The 20,991-nt window shown below is 37.6% G+C and overlaps 1 protein-coding gene across 1 annotated transcript; it reads left to right on the top strand.

Moving 5' to 3' along the window:
- Nucleotides 1-918: 918 nt before the first annotated feature.
- LOC141429930 (uncharacterized) lies at nt 919-20,042 on the top strand. The gene is made up of 5 exons (XM_074090488.1): nt 919-1,077; nt 2,199-2,381; nt 3,544-3,575; nt 4,514-4,592; nt 19,875-20,042. The coding sequence occupies exons 1-5, from the start codon at nt 934-936 to the stop codon at nt 20,040-20,042; spliced, it is 606 nt and encodes a 201-aa protein (XP_073946589.1). The 5' UTR covers nt 919-933.
- Nucleotides 20,043-20,991: the final 949 nt, after the last annotated feature.

Genomic DNA, 20,991 nt, shown 5'->3' with positions numbered 1-20,991 from the left:
AAGGTGTGCGGAAAATAACAGTTTCAAACTCCTTCAGATTGGTGCTAGAGTAGCAAAAGCGCCTGAATTAATTTAGTAAATATCATCATTAACTGATTAAATTCGTCTGGAACAGACGCGTAGGCCTGATGGATGATGATGTGACAAAAAGTGATTTAGTTTTAGTTATCAGTTAAAAACATAATTTAGTGATTTTACTATTTACTACATAATAATAAACAATACCGTAAACTGCTTCAACTTTGCCCTCTGGCCCCAACATTGCCTGAGTTGATTTAGAGTCGATAACTTAGCACTCTTATAGGTTTTAAACTTTTATCTACACGGGAATTATTATTACGGGGGGATAAAAGTTTTAAAACCTAAAGGGTGCTAAGTTATGGACTCTAAATCGAATCAGGCAATGTTGGGGCCAGAGGGCAAAGTTGAAGCAGTTTACGGTACATACATAATAATTATTATAAATATGCGTTTAAAATTTACCCTCTTGCTTGTAACTCCGCCTGTTTAACACTTTTCGATGTACAGTCGAGGATACTTACTTACCAGAGTGAAACCTTTTCATAATCAATTTCGCTACGATTTCTTTGGCAAATGTATGGGTTGTTAACATGACATTAGTAGCACGAAAGTTCCACCCTGGTACAGTGAAGGTCAGAAATAAGTGATCACTTTTGTACCTTGACACTCTCAGTCGTTACATGATTTCGTATGGCTTTTCAAATATGACGTTAAAGTGACATGACAAGGTACAACAGTGATCACTTATTTATGACGTTGACTGTACGTGATTCTGTTCCCTCGAGTGTACACTTTTTCATACATAGAGTTTGTATTTCTTCCCTCTATATTTCATTTGATATTTCATGCTTGTCATCTGTCACAGCCATAAACTTCCTTCTGTCAGTAAATCTAGCATAGCATAAGCGGAAAATGGAATACATTAGGAAAAAATATCATAAGTTTTCTTGTAAATGGGACTTATCTAAATGCTGTACATGTTGCGACATGGATCAAGTTTGGATGTGTGGGCGCAGCCTCAAGAAGCAGCTCTCGCTTGTGTCGGTCGGTAGTATTGTGAGTATCTTCACAGGAAAGCAGCGTGTGGCTGCGTGTTCATCAGAGATGTGAGGATGCGTTACAACAAACACACAAACATCACGCCTGTATTCCCAAATGGGGTAGCCAGAGCACACGAAACGATACCGCTTCGGAGCCACTTTTAGCAATTTTAGGTTTTAAGTGTGACGAAAGCGGTACAATAGTGACAGGTTGCTAGCCTGTCGCCTACGGTATACCTTAACCTATATCCTCAGTCGCCTCTTACGACATTCAGGGAAGAAATGGAGAGGTGTAATTCTAACCCGACACCACACGGATGCGGATGATGCGTAACGAGTAATGTATTTGTCATAGACCAATAGAAACGCTGCATATACCAATCCTCGTTCAGCACAGCTCTAGTGGAACAGCTCAGCAGAGCGAGGATGGCTAGATTTAGCATTTGTACTGATTCATGACAAACACATTCCGTGCAACGCATTCTCACACGTTTCTTGTATAAACGCAGCCTTAGAGTAAAAGCCCGTGAGAGCCAGACCTTCGTTACGTTACAAAAGTTGAGAGTTTCTCTGTGTGGGTCTCCAATAGGTACAGGTAAAAACGATACCCGGCTATGAAGTTTGGGTCACGATAGCTTTGGCAGATAACAAGAGATGGGAAAAACTAATCACTTGAGAGAAAAGATTGATATGTATCATCACTCATTTAGCTCGCTATATCAGTAGCTCGCAAAACGAAACGTAACGTTGCCTTATTGCTCATTCATTTTCTCAAATCACTTTCATGCTTGAAACTTATATTCTCCGTCGATGATATATGGTTGACAATAAATGACAAATGTTAGATCTTGACATCTAACATCGGAATGTTGTCAGCCATAATCGCATTATCTAAGGCACAATAAGAGTCAGTGCAAGTGAGCTAAATGATAAGATTTTACATTTGGATTTAAACTGATATACCTAAAGAGCGATACAGTTCAGGGAACTGTTTTCTTTTTTGTGTAGCTATATCATTCGCGAGCTACCCATCTCTACAGATAACAGATAGCAAAGGTGTAAAATAGGAACTTTTCGGCCCCTACGTTTCTCCGTGTTATATGACCTAACCTATTTCAATTTAGATGCTATTTTCAGGTTATATCCATAATAACGTTCCTTATTTCCATGACTTGGCTGATATACATGTCGGATCGGGACGACGTGCTGTACAACAACGCACCAATAACTGCGGCGCATTTGATTATTTGCCTCGTGGTCTCTTTAATGTCCGTCTACCAATTTACTATATCTGTCATGCTCTTGCGACAGACTATGGCGGTACGTATAAAGACAGAGTCTCTACTTTGAGTTTGCAATAGGTCCTATCACCATATTACAGATCTATTGAGTAATGTTTTTCCATCGTATTTTGTCGAATAAATTCGTATTTATCTTGTTTTCTCAAGTCACAAAGTAGATAATATGTTTCAGTAAACTTCAGTAAGCCGTGGTGGCCTAGTGGTTTGACCTATCGCCTCTCAAGCAGAGGGTCGTGGGTTCAAACCCCGGCTCGCACCTCTGAGTTTTTCGAAATTCATGTGCGGAGTTACATTTGAAATTTATCACGAGCTTTGCGGTGAAGGAAAACATCGTGGGGAAACCTGCACAAACCTGCGAAGCAATTCAATGGTGTGTGTGAAGTTCCCAATCCGCACTGGGCCCGCGTGGGAAATATGGCCCAAGCCCTCTTGTTCTGAGAGGAGGCCTGTGCCCAGCAGTGGGACGTATATAGGCTGGGATGATGAAACTTCAGTAAGCTAGTTGAGAAAGCAAGGTCAATACGAATTTTTCCGATAAAACACGATGGCAAAACATTATGCACTACATCTGTACTAGCTAATCCTGCCGGGTCTCTATGGTTTGTCTGAATTTAAAATACTAGTGTATCGTTAACCGTAATTCTTATTTGTCATGAAGTAGGTAATTTACTTCTGAAACAGTATTTTCTTTAAAAATATTATTAGGTAAAGTAACCTTACAAAACCTCTAGCATTATTAAAAACTTAAAATCAACACGGGTCTCTAGGTACGTTTTATGGAAAACGTTGGTATGACAAGTGAAATTATGGGAACCGGAGTGATTCGAACCCCGCCGCCAAGGTGCACAGCACAGCATGTGCTGCAGTGTTTCGACGTAGAAAGTAAGACAGGAGGCGAAATTACTAACACAGGAGGCATTCTATCTTAGCCCTTTAAGTGGCAACGCATCTGCACCCCTGTAGTCACTTATGTATGTACACTGAGTAAAGAAGTAATGAGATTTTAATAATGAACTTTAAATTAATTTATTGATACTGAATTACAATCTTGGAGGTAAGTATCGTTGCTGACAATTCTGTGGATGCAATTATGGCAATTTAATGTTATTTATTTTACTATTCACCATCAAGTGGCTCACTTGATTTATATTTTACAAGATTACCTGCATGATTATTTTCAGACGGAAGACGACGTTTTCTACTATGTTCTATGGTACGTGTCACACCTGAGTATTCTATCGATGTACTGGGCGTTTTTCATTTTGGAGCTGTACTTGTGTTTGAAGAGTCATCAGTACGGTATTGCTGCTGCCGCTGTGGTTGTAGCAGGAGTATATCAAGGTTATTATTTTTATGATTTCGAAAGCTATGGTTTTTTTAATCAACAGCAGTACTTAGGTATGACGTCACTGAAAAGTTGACAATGTTTTGACACTGGAAAAAAATAAAACGTAATGCCCGTAATGCAAACGAACTTTGTACAGTCAAGTGTAAAAATATGAACTTATTCAGTTTTTTTTATTCGACTCCTGATGGTAAGAGAAGAGATCACCACCGCCCATAAACATCTGCAACACCAGGGGTATTGCAGATGCGTTGCCAACCTAGAGGCCTAAGATGGGATACCTCAAGTGCCAGTGATTTCACCGGCTGTCTTACTCTCCACGCCGTAACACAACAGTGCAAGCACTGCTGCTAAACGGCAGGATTAGCGAGCATGATGGTGGTAGCAATCCGGGCGGACCTTGCACAAGGTCCTACCACCTGCAACCTGACCTGCACCTGTGTTTCAAAAATAAGTACCACAGACTCTTATTCCGACACAATGAGGCCGTAGTAACATATTTTTGAGTGGTTCGAATAGATAGGTACTTATTTTTGCACTTTCGCGCGCCTGTGGGAGAACTGATAAGTTTTCGAGATAAAAATTGACCTTCTCAGGGTCCTTCTCTTCAGGGTCTCCAACTATCTACATACCAAGCTGCTTCCTATGTACTCTAAAAGTGAAAGCGCGGAAAAACAAAAAACATCCTCAAATTCGCGTTTATAAATTACTTATGGAATATTCTCAGCTTAATTGCACACCAATTTGCAGGTTTTGAAATTACCATATGAATATTGTTGGTTCTAATTAGCGCGTACGCTTTTCAGGTGTCTACAGTTATTTCACCGTGGTGGTAAATGCAGCTCTGTACGCAGTCCCTTGAAATCCACGCCTCATATTTGTTCAGTAAGTAAGTAATTTTATTATTTAGTAGCCACAGTCGAATACAAAGAGATCTACATAGCCAAAGTTACAAAAATATGTAGGTAGTTGTATACTTCAGCTACGTTATCCAGATCCAAAAGGGTGGGCCGTAATGGCCATGGACAGGAAGCTATAAAATGGATGGCAACAGTATGGTAGACCCAGGAGACGCTGGTAGGATGACCTAGATATGTTCCTTACAACTGGCCGTACATCGCACACAATGGGGACGAGTGAACAAAATGAGTGAATGCGTCTTCAATATTTTTTATTAAGTAACCTAACCTGTTTTGGGTCCTACTGTTGGACGCAGGCCTCTCCTCTCTTGAGACTTTGTGAAAAGCGAGCTCCCGCCATTCAGGTGACAAAGTATCCAGTCGTCCCGCCATCTTCAGTATAGTTTAGTTAGATTTAGCTTTCCGTGTTCTTGTTTAGAAGGATACCGAAGCGGAGTTGCAGGGACAACCAGAGGCCTTATTGTTATGTCATGTCTAATCTAATTATTATAATCGTTTTCACCATTTCTTTCTGTCACACGGCATAAAATGAGGAAAAGAAAGAGATGATGAATGCGTTCGCGAACGTCAGAGCGTTAGACAATATGCATATTGTTCACTTTACCAAGGAAAATGTAACCAAAAGGACACCGAAAATTAATCCATCAGATTAACCCCAACTCTTAAGTCGAATTTTATTTACTCGTTTCGTAAAAATAACCCTCTTCTCAACTCAGGTAAATTGGGGGCCAATTAAACATAAAAGTAACTCCAGTTAACGAAGGGTGGTAATCAAGTAAACGCTTCTCATCGCCAGGTTGATTGGTTCGTTACTAAAGTAAATACGCTGCTTTAAACGGTGTCCTGGCTTTTCAATCATTTGCTGAGCGTTGAGGCGTTGAGTGAAACTTGGCCTCGGTAAAGGAGAAGAAGTAGAAGAACTATCATCGTAAACATTAAAGGCAAAGTGGTAGTTAGAGCAGACTTATCAATATAAAAGCCCAAGTTGACGAGTATTTGTGTAACTTTTTATTAAGTTGCCAGGTTTTTAAACGACTTTGCCGTTGTTGCTGTAAAGTCACAAGCTCCAAGAACACAGGAATAATTAATTGCAACATAGTCTCTTATAACCACATGAAATCCCACAGCATTAAGATTATTAACCTAATTGTTATTATTTTAACTAAAAAGTTTTACGTCAGATTTTAGCCAAAATTATTCATTTTCTAACATCCACCTTCAAACCTTTTTATGGAAAAATCATCACAATGAAAATTTGTGATTTGTTACTTTTGTGTTAATTGTATCTTTCTTATATAATACGAAGCCATGAAGATTCACGTTGCCTTCACAGCGCCCATCAATTTATCGGGATTTCGGTATGTTTTCATAACCCAATTCCTCCCTTAAACAGATAGTTATATAATGTATACTTAAGCGGTTACATAGCAATGGTCGTAAAGAGGTCGTGGCGATTAATGGGCCACTTGGGTTCTGTTGACCGCGACCAATCTGCCCCTGAGGGATCAACTTAAGAGTTCGGTGGGTATACTTAATTTAAGACATGCGTGCGATAAGGACTGGATTGGGAACTGCAGAATAAATTATTTGAAAGAGCAAAAAATAATTAAATCAGTTAAATAAACGCATTTTTAACATGAATAAAATTTTCATAATTTATCAGTAATTCCTGGGCGCAATTGTAATAAAGCATTTCTTGGTTAATTTTTAATTGCCCCGGGTTGAGAGCCGACCACGCCACCTCGGCGTCGGCTACATACGGTATATTTGCCCTGTCGCCATCCAGAGATAGAATATTAGCGACCAGGTCTGCCATCCCATTTGTTGATGCCAAGAAGGCTGGCAAGTTCACATCCCGCAAAACAGCCTGTGCCCATTGGTCATCGCTGACTGACTCGATCGCCGACTTAATGACTGGTTCAGTGATATGAACCAAGCAGGGGCCATACGCAGGAGGTAGGTTAACTTTGGGGCGCCAAAAAACTTTTGCATGGTGGTTAGCTTTTTGAATTGAGTTAGCACATAAGTAAAATCACTGCTAATATTGCGACACAAAAACTAGGGCAATCGCGTTTTGGAACACATAAAAAGTAGCTACCTATAATAAATAATAAAGTATTTAATAACAGCATGTGAAATACCGTTAATTTATTATGTCATTGGCTTTTATACTATTTTAAAAGATACGCTATTTAAGTTCATGTAAAAGAGGTAAGAATTCTCGTAATTTTGGCGAATCTCCAGCTAACCAGCCAAGCGGGCATGATTGAATGATTCTACTTTTTGCCAGAGGCGTAGATAGTTGCCGGGTTATTCCACTGTACAGGCGCTCGTGTTCTGCCTACATATATTAGCAAGTTAATGTACGAAGTATTCATACATTAAAAAGACATTTTACCGACATTTGTGTTCGCGATCGTGAAAATAAAAATGGCTGGAGCATGTTCTAGGAAGTGAAACAAACTATAGAATAAATATGCCTTTAAGGACGGACGTATTTCGACGTATCGGATTTGTTGCTTTGTATAGAAATGTGCGATGCTTACGATGCGGACAGGTGGACGCACTTATATGAGTTTCTATACAAAGAATACTACGATCCGTTGCGTGCGATGCGTCCGATGCGTACGATACCGACAAGTGGACGTTTACCTTTAAGCAGTATATTTAAAATAAATAGGTATATTTTTTTAAAATCGATTTTTCTTTTTGAGGCTCAGTTTCTCTATCGTTAGGCATCGGACGAAATAATGATCTAGAGTTTTCTCATATTCTAATTCTTTGTATGCCGTATCAAACATGCTGCTTTTATTTAAACTCTTGTATCGTGCTAAATAATCTTGAATCTTTCTGTACCTAATGTTGTTCATCTCAGTCATCATTCGTCAGTTTACATTATTAGGGTTCCGTACCCCAAGGGTCCAAACGGAACTCTATTGTTATCAGTCACGGGTCTGTTTATGTGTTGTCTGTCACATACGTTGCACAGTCATACGGTTTAAGAAATTGTTTATTAAACTGGATATTTCTATTTTATAGGCCTACTACCCTGTTGACCGCGACTTCGTCCACGTAGAATTCGCTTATCGCCATCCCGCGGGAGCTATACCATTTTCCGGGTTTAAAAACTATCCTATTTCCTTCCCCAAGACTTAAACTATGTGTATACCGCATTTCATCTAAATCGAATTAGCAGTTTGGACGTGAAGTAACAAACAAATAGACTTACAAAATTTCGCATTTATTTTAGTGGGATTACTCGAAGCGAATATCTACACTTCTACAGGGTGTGCCTATCTGTCCATGGGGCTTTAAATTCAAGGTTCGATAAGCTAGGTACGTTTGATTTGTAATATTTTCAAATAACTTGAATTTAGATAATTTATTGATCCTCAAAGATTAATCGTTAAATCAGTGTATCGGACATCGCTGTGTTATCGCTGTATCTTGGTACGGATGGGGCCTTTTAATAATTTATCATAATCATCATCCCAGCCTATATACGTCCCACTGCTGGGCACAGGCCTCCTCTCAAAATGATAGGGCTTGGGCAGTAGTTCCCACGCGGGTCCAGTGCGGATTGGGAACTTGACACACACCATTGAATTGCTTCGAAGGTTTGTGCAGGTTTCCTCACGATGTTTTAAATAATTGTTTTCATTAATTTGTCATTTCTTACATAAACATTTAAAAATGTGCTGTCGATTTTGTATTGTATCGCATATTGAAAATTACATTTAAACTGTATGAAAAAAATAAATTTACAGCGATCATATTTTTAAAAAGTTGCAGAACAAAAGTAGCTCAGTTATCCGATTAGAATCAAACCTTGAATTTAAAGCCAGTGGTCAGAGACTGCCTGTATACTCCGTACATTTTGTAGTAACGCTACCGAAACACGGGAATTAAATGGCTCGAAGGCAGTACGTGCAGATAGCGTCGCGCTGGAACCCTTAATCAACGTCGGCCGCCGCATGAATACTGAAAGTGTAGACTAGAAGACTGGGATGGCGTGAACAAGATACCTTTACTTAAGCCCAATTTACACCGCGAGCGGAGCTGACTCCGTATGGACACAGTTTAACGTAGGTACGATCGGTTGCATGAAAGTACTTACACCGAACCACTATGAAGTTGGTCGATGCAAGTTCATTATCATCATCATCATCTCAGCCTATATATACGTCCCACTGCTGGGCATAGGCCTCCTCTCAGAATGAGAGGGCTTGGGCCGTAGCTCCCACGCACCGTTGAATTGCTTCGCAGGTTTGTGCAGGTTTCCTCACGATGTTTTCTTTCACCGAAAAACTCGTGGTAAATTTGAAATATAATTTCGCACATGAATTTTGAAAAACGCAGAGGTGCGAGCCGGGGTTTGAACCCACGATCCCCTGTTTGAGAGGCTTTGATGTAAGTTAAACTAAGTCATTTCATTACTGAGTCCGTTCCGTTCTGCTTTAGGCTGCGTTTCCACCAGAGATGCGCGAGGAACGTGTTTGTCATGAACCAATATGCACGCTCCATTAACCTATCCTCGCTCCTCTGAGCTGTTCTCACTAGAGCTGCGCTAAGCGATAATGCGGTGATCCGGTTACAACCACAAACAAAAAGAGAGAGAAAGAGAGAGAGAGAGAGAGAGAGAGATTTATTTACACATATTCGATACACATAAAAATACATTAGATGGAAAGAATAAAAATAACATCGAATAGTATATAAAGTGGGCCCCACTCGGCATAATGTTACGGCAAGCCGCAACGCTGTTTTTCAGTGGGACCCATAATTAAAGAGTAAACTATGCAGAATGTTTTTCTACATTTTTGCCCGATGTCTGCGGAATGACAAGGAGTCTTATTATAGGTATTACCCCCTCTGTTAAACTTCTATGCTAACTCAGGTAGTATGACATGACAGCATACTAAGGTAAACCATATTTTTCGATGTATTTTACTTTTCACAGGTATTTAGTAACACGCTGTAGATATATATCGCTGATGAGGTTAATCCCTATTTTTTCCCACTTTTATTATATTTTTTAAAAATAATTCTACAGAAAGTAATATAACATTGTTAGATAGTTTATCGCGAAGGCTTAAGTGTATAAATCAATTTCCACACGTGTGCCCATTCAGCGAGTTACGCAAGTGTCGTACCTACGAGGAAAACTTTTCCTATGTCTCGTGTCCGGGAAGGGTTGATCCGGCCGATTTGTTACCGGCTTAGTTTACCAACAATTCGCCAATGAATAGATGAGAATTAATGTGGCCAACTATAGTTCAGGTGGTAATATTTACCAAGTATCTGTTTCCAAGGGTTCACTAATGTTTCACCGAAACTTGGTTTACAAAAGTTCATTTCACAACCAACGTTTCATATACTATTCATTTCACAAATATGTTGTTTTGAAAAATGTTTCGACTTAAAACATATCGTTTGATAACTAGTAATTCAGCAAATAGTATAATACATAAATGATTCATTTATGAACTTTTTAATACATAAACTCTTTGATTTACAAAACGACATTTAAAATAGATTGTTTTTAATAAATATTGCAACTACACGCCAACCAAGAAAAAAGATGTGTGTCATATTGCTGATGTTATCGCTTACTTCTTTTCTGATAGCAGCTCGTTTTTGTGTGGGGTCGCAGTTCTAACCTAACCTACTTTACGGGTGCCAGTTAATTTTTTGTGGGGTCGCATTTCTAACCTAACCTACTTTGCTGGTAACAAACTTCCGCCCAAATGTCCTGAAAGGGCTGAAAGTTTTAAAACGTAACGGCGATTTTATACTAAAGTTTATATAAAATTAAACCTATGGCAAAGAAAACAATACACCAAACGTTTTGTAGGTCATACGTTAGTTACTATTTGATGATGATAGTGTTAACTGGCGGTTAGGTTTAATGCCGTCTCTATTTGTTTTGTTCGAATAGACAGAGACGGCATCACACCTAACTGCCACTTAACACTAATCAATGGATGGTGAAACAGACCCTAAGTAATCTATTTGCCAAACCATACAATATTAAATGAAAATTTATTAAGAGACTATTCGGTGAAATGAATAATGATAAATTGATAAATGATGTATTTGTCAATCATTGGTTGCAAAATGAAAATTTGCTAAATTACTGGCGATGAAATGATAGGACACCGGTTCCAAGTCTCACGAAAGAAACAAATCGAAAGCAGAAGTAACATTTCCGAGTTTGATTGAATTTGAAAACAGCGATGTTGCTCGTCTGGGTGAGCAGTATTTGTTGTATGGGAATGTGTATACATGTTGTTGAGACATGCACCGGCGCATAGGTACGAGTATACGGCACTATTGGATACGCTTAACTATTGAGTAAGGACATTCAAAAAACAAATTAACTGTATGAAAATGGCAATAAGCTTTTATTTACCTCACAACAACGGTCGTTTGTATGTTCATTTATTATTATTATTACTGTTAGCCTATTCTGTCCCACTGCTGAGCAAGTATGATGTATGCTTATGTTTAGTACGGTCAATCATCGCAACTTTTTATACTTAACATTTTAACTTGACATTGACTTGAAATTTTGGTACCTACGGATTATTATAGTTTTATAGTTCGAAACAAGTACAGCCAAAAAATAGTACAACTAACGAAATTGCTTGTACCGAAATGAAATTTGTCCAAAATGTACTTATTTTCTCTTTAGCTCGGCAAAGTATTGCAACTAGCATTATTTAGCAAATGTATCACAATAGGAACACATTTTCATATGTACGGTCGAGGAAACTGAATTGCGTAGGTACCAGGGTGGGGCCTTTTTAGGGTTCCATACCTAAAAAAGGAAAAACGGAACCCATATAAGATCACTTTGTTGTCCGTCTGTCTGTCAAGATCTTTTTCTCAGGAACGCGTGAAGGTATTAAGTTGAAATTAACACCACTCATGCCCGCAGCCCCTTGAAGCTGTAAAATAATAAAGCTTCTACATTAACGCAATCAAAAGATACGGCCATTTGAGCCTTATTTTTCATACATTTCACAGTGGAATCAAAACCTATATAGGGTACTTCCCGTAGACCTAGAATCACTAAATTTGGCAAGAAGGAAGGTCTTACAAGTAAAGGAAAAAATCCGGAAATCGCTAATTGTTGCTCCATCACAAAAAAAAATTTTTTTTGATTACAAACTTATTTAATTTGAAAGCGATGATTTATTTCTACACTGTGCGTAGATCAAGGTGGCGTAGTGGTACACGCGTGGACTGTGGACTACGGTGCACGAGGCCCTGAGCTCGAATCCTAGAATAGTAATAACATTTTTTTTTGTGTTCGTTTATTTATTTTTCTTTTTCCATTATGTTAACTATTTTATATTCTTAGATATTGTGTTAAATATTTTCTATTTTATATTTTAGAGAAGAAGAACAATCGGATAAAACGGGAAAAATCTATTTACATATAATTTTGTAAGGAGCCCTCGGTGCGCGAGTCGGACTCGAACTTGACCGGTTTTTTTAATCAAATTTATTATGATTTTTTTGGCAGTTGTATAGAATGTCAATATGAAATCAATAGCACAAAGTTTCCACCCTGGTACGTACGTGATTCAGTTTCTTTGACTGTACTTTCGTTTTTAGAGCAAAAGTTTACGTAACGAAAGTTAAACTCAAACAGGGCGGAAAAATTACTATTAGGTGTTTTACGTATTTTTTCCTCTATACTGTATTTAAGTTGATTTCGTGCAAGATGGCGCTAACGACGACGTGCGAACTTACATTAACCGATAACGACGGAATCGCGAATAGTGATGGGATGAAGTAAGGAAAACTCATAAAGTCACTGAATAGGCTGTTACTGAACCAGTGAGATACACCTTTGGCCTCATCTGGACTTAAGACGTGTCAACGTTACAGGGGTCAATCATGGTCAGTTTTATGTAAAAAAACTCTAATTTCAAAAATATTTTCTAGCTCGAAGTGACAGGAAGTCAGAAACGGCACTAGACGTGGACATCGTGGACCACAGCCTACGGCCTCGCGGTCTAAGGGGTGCCAGGAACATTTCTGTTTTTTTTTTGCTTATTTAAAAATTTGTCATCTACATAATGTGTGATGTGCCATCATAGGGCCTAAAATAAGTAATTTATTTTGCTCACGCCAAAAACCACGTCCTGCGCCGCTACGGCAGGAAGTTTCCTAGCTTAGGGTACCTAATGTGTGGGTTTTTCTCTCTTAATAATAACTCGTGAAATCTATAAATTAGCATTGTACTTTTATGAACGAAATAAGGATTAACGATCATTATTAAGGCAAAAACCTAAAATAGGAAGAGACTCGAGTAGCTAAATAGGATATGATTTATTTGTTAAAAAAGTAGTTGGTAACAGAAAGCGTTACAGATATTCTTGGAGCTTTAGCATTCGCATTAATTTCCAATCTGACAATACCTAAGATTTTATCCACATCATGTAGGTCTAGTGAATGTTATTAAATTACCAAATAGGTACTTAACAAATCCAAAATCGAAATATTACAGAAGTTATCCATCACTAGGTAATCTTAACGCACGTGTGGTGCGATTAAGGTAGATTGAAGGCGTCAAAATGCCTTAGAGACAGAAGGTTGTATCAGCAATGAAAATTTCTACTAATAGCAACTTTATCATTTGGAACATACTTTTTAAAATGAAATGTCCCGAAAACGTGAATTAATGACTTTATACATTTGAAGTTTTGGCAATGTTGAATCTTCGATCATATAATCTTAACGTAACATGTACGGAACCATCGGAATTTGAGATAATTTGGATATATTTAGACTAGTTAACTAGTTTTAAATTGAGGATAATAATTAGGTTAATAGATTTGCTTTGAATATTAAACCAACTTAGTACCTACTATACAATGTGTTATTTTTTTGTTTCCGTTAACCTTAAGGGAACATTCAACATTTCCAATGGAGTTAATTTCTCCAAGCCACTAAGTAGTAACCTAGCTTTTACTATTAAAAAGATAATCAAGAACTAATTACGCGTAGTAAAACAGTGTAAATGTTCTCAATTTATGACTTTTCTGAAGTCCGTTACTAAAGTATTTTCAATTCACACATACATAATAAACCTATTTAGCAAAAGAAGGATTAAAGTGAGTTTTTGAGGTCGCCTTTTTATGTGTATCACTACACCAGGTAGTTTCTATTAATAAACTGAACCGACAGTCGAAGTTAACGGCAGTCAAGAGAAACACGGCGTTTTTTTACAATATTTATGCTTTATGAAACTGAAGGTAGATTTTTTTTATAATATGTATGTAATTGTTTTTTGTCTGGATTTATCAAATCCACATAAGTCTACAACAGTCGTGTGGAACACGGTATAATTATATGTGGGTACCCTGAAGCCCTGATTTTTTATCTTTTTAAATAGTCTGAGTTTTTCAATAATTCTGAAGGTGCGAGGAATTTTAATTATGCGCCGGTCGTCGAAGCACCTGAGTTATGGCGAGAGGAAATGTATTAATATAATGCTTAAAATATATTTTTAACTTCTCTTAGCCTTTGTCATAAACATAATGATTAAATATATCCTAAAGAAAAGTAATATTATATAAGTAGGTACTTAATAACTAGGAACAATAACTAGGATTTTATTACGTAAAATTACATGCTCACGAGATATTGGTATAAGACAATACGGTTGTATCTAACTAGGATACCAATAGGCAGTAAGCAAATAGTTATTTATTTTGAAATATTCTGTATTATATATTCTATATCTCGTGAATTTGACAATGTTTTACTTTATTCTAAATCCTTTCATTAATTTTTAGTTTTTTTTTCAGCGGTAACTTCATTGTTGATGATTTTTACGCACCAATGTATGCGTAAACTCATAACAATTAAATACCCAAAATCCAGTTCACAATTCACAGCGAACCGTTCCGGGATCGTGCATGTGGACATAATGGAGAAACATTTTTCATTTAATTTCCCGTAATGCCGTCATAAATTACTGCACTTTGGTATCTTTCCCCAGTTTAAAATATAAAACTCTGTTTTAAAGTATTCGGTGTACGCGTATAATGAGAAAGCATTATGGCTTTTTTTGTTTCATAAATTCCATTCAATTCCGGTTTGTTTTTTTGCTAAATGCTGTTTACGTCGTTTTAATTACAGAGTTGGAGCAATATTTGTAATGGTAACTCCGGTGTAATATTTTATTTATTTATCCAGTTTATAATTTGGATTATACCTATATCAAAGATTTGGCTTTTAGAAAAGGTTGAAGCAAATAGATTTTTTACTTATCTTATCATGCTTATGAAATTTGTATTTATGCTGGATGTAGGTAGCATGGAATGTCTTTTTATTTAATACTCAAGTGCATAAAGTAAATTTTTCATCTAAGACCAAGACTAGTAAAATAAAAACTACCAAACTTTTTAAATATTTTTTAAACTTTTCTTATCATGACGACGACAAATTTCTACTTTTATAAGCTTTGAGGAAAACTGTCAACATGGACATTGAAATAAAAATACCAATCTTCTAAAGACACGTAATATTATAATAGCATGTTATTGAATTACTTATTATCCGACCATACCACGCACTGTTATATTTACAAGAGATACCCGTGGGGTTCCAACCCAATTTACTTTCTATGGCTTTAGTCACCCTTCTGAGATGAAATTACAATTGATAGAAACTTGGACGTCTTATCTCCGCTATGGAGAAAACTATTTTTATGCTGTTAAGATTACTTTATTGGAAATTTATTTCTATTCTATGGGGCCTTGATGCGTATGGGCTGACGTGCGCTTTATTAAACTGTCAGGTTTCATCGCAAAAAATGTCAGTGATAGATAAGGGACATTTTGCGGCCCAATTTTGGGTTAATTTGAGGATTTCACAATTACATATTTTACAAGCTTTTATTTAACTTGCAATATATGTATGTAGGTACGAGTATGTACATACATATGTGTATGTGTGGGTCAAATCTTGAAAGTCGAATTTGACACTATATTTTTCTGGTGACAATAATACAGTAATTATTAGTGACATTCTGGTGGTGCAGCCAGGATCGTCTCCGCAGGTCAGAACTCCTTAGCGGAAATTGACAATGCAAGTACAGTAAACAAAAAGTGCAGTCAGCAAAAAAGCTTGTTTTAAAAATGTTTTTTTTTTTAACTTTAACTTTGTATGCCTACTCCATTGCAGTGACTCATTAATTAAGTTACTATAAGTACTTACAGACTAAACTGATACTATGAATGTTAAATCATATTAGTTTGTAAAATCGCAAAAAGATTTATTTTTCGCGATTGTATCGCCAATGCAGTTATAAAGCTGCACCATTAATCTAGTTTTCATAATAAAAGCTTAGCCGAGCTTTCGCCGACCGGAACCTATAAATCATTCAGGCTTCGAGGCTTTTGACAAAAATATAGTTAGCTTTTTGATGCAGTTCGTATCACGGTTTTACATTATTTTATTCCGGGATAAAAACTATCCTATGGAAGGACACATACAGGACTATGTAGGGAAGGCCCCGGGACTCAAATTATCTGTATACCGAATTCATCTAAATCGGTTCAGCGGTTTAGACGTGATGAGAGGTAACAAAAAAAAACAGACTTACAAACTTTCGCATTTATAATATTAATGGGTTGAATAAATTCAGTGTACTAAATATTAATACAGTAAGTAAGTATAAAACGGGTAATTTACTTTGAAAAAGATGTCTTCCAAGAGCAATCCAACCAAGACAGCGAACGGTGAAACCAAGCGTGCTTCAGTCAAAGGCAATTTGCTTTTGTCTGCCACAGGCGAGTCGCTTCCCGCTATAAAGAATAACCTATCCCAACCAACAAAATGTTGGAAAACCCCCGACTTTGCCACTTCAAAGTTCAATATCTCAAAAACGGCTGAACCGATTTTGATGATACATGTGTAAGAACCATCGCTAGAAAACCTGATTTTAAATAAAGAAACCGCATTCAATTCGGTCCTTTCGTTTAAGAGCTATGGTGCCACAGACAGACACACAAAGCGGTTAAAATTATAACACCCCTCATTTTGCGTCGGGGGTTAAAAATGACCATTTCTGAATATTCACTGATTGTGAGCGTTAGGCGTTAGGCGTTTATTGGAAAAAAGTTCCAAGTGTTCGTATTGTGCGTGTTTTTGACAGAAATATTCGTGAGACTAAGGCTGCGATACCACCAGAGATTTGCGAGGAATATGTTTTACATGAACCAATAGAAACGCTTCATTACCTATCCTCGCACAGCATAGCTTTAGTGGAAACAGTTGAGCGGCGCTAGGATAGGTAAAGCCACACGGCGGCCACGCCGTACAAAATTCGCGTTCTTGAATCTACATACGCACGATAATGTATATAGGTACACGCGTCAATGTGTGCGTAAGATACACAGGGCTGACTATCGCAAAACCCTAATAAGTGCTACCAATGACATTTAAAGGTACTTATAAGGTATGGCTTAGATAGTGCAAATAAATGTAATCGTTGATCTTACCTATTTATTTAAACCTACTTAAAATGTGTCTGTCTGTGTATTTAAGCATTATTATTTTCAACTACAACAGATGTCTTCACTACTTTTAAAAAAGCTCGTACTTAACTTAAAATTGATAATTTTTCTGAGTGAACTTTATCCATGCATTATTTGAAGGGTTGATTTTGTTGACGAATTGAATTGAGATACGAGATTTTTTCAAAGTAGTGACGATATACGACTACAAATTTAAACGAATTATTCCGTAGGTAGTTATTTAATGTATTAATAGCGATAATTTCAGAAATCATTATTTATTTAGAAAAAGGAAGTAGGTTACCGTTACCATTTCGCAAAATAATTGCTCCGGAACTTGGTGCCGTGTGGCCGACTTACATCGCGGTACTTTCCTGCGGTTTTCCTGCAATCTGCGCTTGAGGGGTGGGGTAACTCGAACCGCTGCGGGGCGGAGCGTGGCCATTCTGTACGTTAGTACTATTATATATTCCGTGGTAAAGCGTGGTATCTATTGCTTCATGAAAATTACATTCCTCGCAATCGCAACACATCCTCGTACATCTCTGGTGAAAACCCAGCCTCACAGAGGATAAACAATTTTTGGGCTGATAAGAGCCGAAGAGAGCGGTCTTGTTTCGCGATCGCCAATCTATCATTATGTGCTTATACGTCGTCTTTGTGCGGGAGTGAAACTTCACTTGCACTATTACTTACTCCGTGCCTGAGCGTATTTCACTGTAAAAATAGTACAGTAATTTTCATAAAGCATGTTTACAGTGCACCATCTTTCCCATTTCCACGGTACCTCTAAGCTGAAACGCTTTACCGAGTGCTAAGGAAGCGCGCAGCAATTTATGTTTAAGAGGCAGCTGAGTAAACATTGCAGGAGTAACACTCAAATTGAATCATAATCAACATGTGTAATGTCAGATTTGGGATTTTCCTTCGCGACGTGACGCGGTGAGACTGAAAATGTCCGCAAGTTGTTCAGCTTGGCTATAATAGACTTAATATAGCCAATATTGTATTATACCACTTGGTGGCGATCTACTTGTCTTATATGTTATGCACGTATAACTTTATAACCGACTGACCGAGAAACTGCACGCAGCTACGATTGAAACGTAGGTATAGCCAGAATGCAGTCTGTCTGTAACGACCATGAGTGTTTTTGATCACGTGGTGTACTTTATATATACGGGCTGCAGAGCCTTGAGCACCGTCGTAGAGTTGCTTGTCTGTCTGTTTTTTACCGAATACATTTTGGTCAGTGTGTGCAGGAATTACATGATCTAATTCCTCCATCTCCATTTTGCCAACGGACTTCCAGGCGGGGCAGCGTCTTCACTCTTATTTATCTAGTTAGTGTTCCATTGGGCCCCACGAAACGGTTTGCTTCATCTTTCATAATGCGAACTGCTAAGGAATAAATTCGCTCCCGTCGTCTGTATTTCCGCATTACAATCTAGGGCTCTTCAAGGCTAGAGTGAATAGGCTGTTACTGAACCGGTGAGATACACCTTTGGCCTCATCTGCACTTAACATCAGGTAAGAGATAGGGGTCAATCAGGGTCAGATTCATGTAAAAAATGTTTAATATGCGATGACTGAACACTGATAAATCTGATATTCGACATCCATAATATTATCTGGCCATCGTTCGTCTACCATTATCCCCCATATTTCGTTTTCAAGAATGTTTTACCCGACGGTTAAACCCACTAGATATTGGTCAAATTGTCTTCCGATGGATAGAGTAGTATTTTTTTTAAACTAACTATTATATATTATATTATCTATTGTGTATTATATTCAACTCAAGTGTCATAATGCTTCCTGCCCTTTGGTCCTACTAGAGACTACAGCGTTAGCGATAGTGGCTTAGCTGATTATTTTTAAAACAAATTACATTATAATGCCAGATTCATCTTTCAATAAGGTTGCCTTAATCTTCTTTGTGAACTCATTTGATCCGAAACTTATCGAAGGATGTTTACAAAGCTCACAAAATTAAAAACTTCAATCCCTACATCCTCAAATCCCGTTCGGCTATCAACGTATTCCTGGAAAACAAACAAGGGAAACTTAAAGATAAAAATAAATTCTTTGTCCTTATGAATCCCGGCTGAGAGCAAATTCAATTTGGAAAAGTGCGCCTTGAAATTCGCTCTGAAAAACAGCCAGCAAACCGAAAACTAGTCGCCATGGGATTTGAGAATTCATTTGAAACGTCGTTAAAACTTAGCCGTGGAATGTTATTCGAAAGACAAGGGTTTAATTTAATTACAGTGTACTTTCCTGTAGGGTTGAACGCGGGTGGCCGGAGTAAAGGTGGGCTTAAAAGGATACAGTCATGCGGACGAGTATCTATACCTAACTTTTTCCCAGAAACTAGGTAGGTAAAACGTTTTTAGGGTTTAGTAGGTGCCCAACAGGATCTTTCGCTGTCTGTCTGCATCTCTGTCTATCTGTTTGTGTGCTCATTTGTCTGTTTTTATTGGTACAGTGGAACGGTAACTTTATGGTCCATCCGAATAGCACTTTTTAAAATTTAAGTATCAGAGAAAAAATGTTAATTATGTATTTTAAACAGAAAAATAAAATAATTTATTGAATCAGGCGTTAACTTTGCGGAGGTCCATATCAATGAACTAAAATAATTTCTTTGCTCACACGCGACCTTGTGATAGCTACGTTTATGCAAGTTGTGTTTTGTTCTGTTACAGCTCCAAGGGGTAGCAGACCTATGGAGGGTGGTCCATACCATCCATTGGTGGTCCATTTTGATATTAAATCCAGCTGGATACATCCTCGTGCTCCAGAGAAAAAGGGTATTGACAGACGGACGGCCGAACGGACGAACGTACAGACATACAGACTGCACAACTAAGTGATCCTATAAAATGAATAAACAATAATTTTTTTTCGTTTTTTTTTATATCATTTTATTTTCCATTTAAAATTCCTATAAGGGTTCCATTTTGCCAAATGAGATCATCATCCCAGCCTATATACGTCCCACTGCTGGGCACAGGCCTCCTCTCAGAACAAGAGGGCCAAATGAGATATGAAACCCTAAAAATGTAAATAATCCCTTATGAAAAAATACTCCTCACACACACGCCACACTGTTTTACCACCCAAGCAGCTTGGATTAACCTTCCGTCACAAACAGGCAGTTAATAAAAGAAACCCATTAACTTGGCTTAATGGTGTATTAATTATTATGTACAGCCGTTTAAGGTAAGTGCCGGCATTAATGTTAATCCGCTAGCTGTTAACATCCTGTATCAACTTGGCACTGCATCTTAATAGCCCGTAGTTGATTAATAATTTATCGCGGGCGTGAAATATAGGGCATATTTATTCGTACATTTCACACATACATACGTAATACGTATGAGGCGGATTTATTGTTTTGTATCAACTTGGTTCTGCATCAGCCTGTAGTTGATTTATAGTTTATCGTGACTTGAATGCAGGGAAGATTTTATTTATACATACATTACACATATGTACGTAATACCTGTGGTAATACGTATAGTGTTTGATTTATTGTTTTACTAACTCCGCTCTGTATCTTAATCTGCACCTAAAAGCATAGTTAACTTATAGTTTATTGAGGTTTTAGTGTAGGGGATACATTAGTCATGTGTAAATTGCACATACGTTTGAGTTAAGTTGGGTTTATTGTTTTGATCATTTTGAGCTTTGTGTTAAATTCAGTAGAATCTCTGTTCTGCGTTATTAAAAATCAAAACAGAATCAGCTGACACATCTGTCATCTATGGCATTAGTAAAGCGCAATGCTTTTTGAATGGTCAATGGGTGTTAGGGAAGATG

The sequence above is a fragment of the Choristoneura fumiferana genome, chromosome 7, assembly GCF_025370935.1.
Source record: "Choristoneura fumiferana chromosome 7, NRCan_CFum_1, whole genome shotgun sequence".
Lineage (NCBI taxonomy): Eukaryota > Metazoa > Arthropoda > Insecta > Lepidoptera > Tortricidae > Choristoneura > Choristoneura fumiferana.
This window is presented reverse-complemented; position numbering and strand designations above follow the sequence as displayed.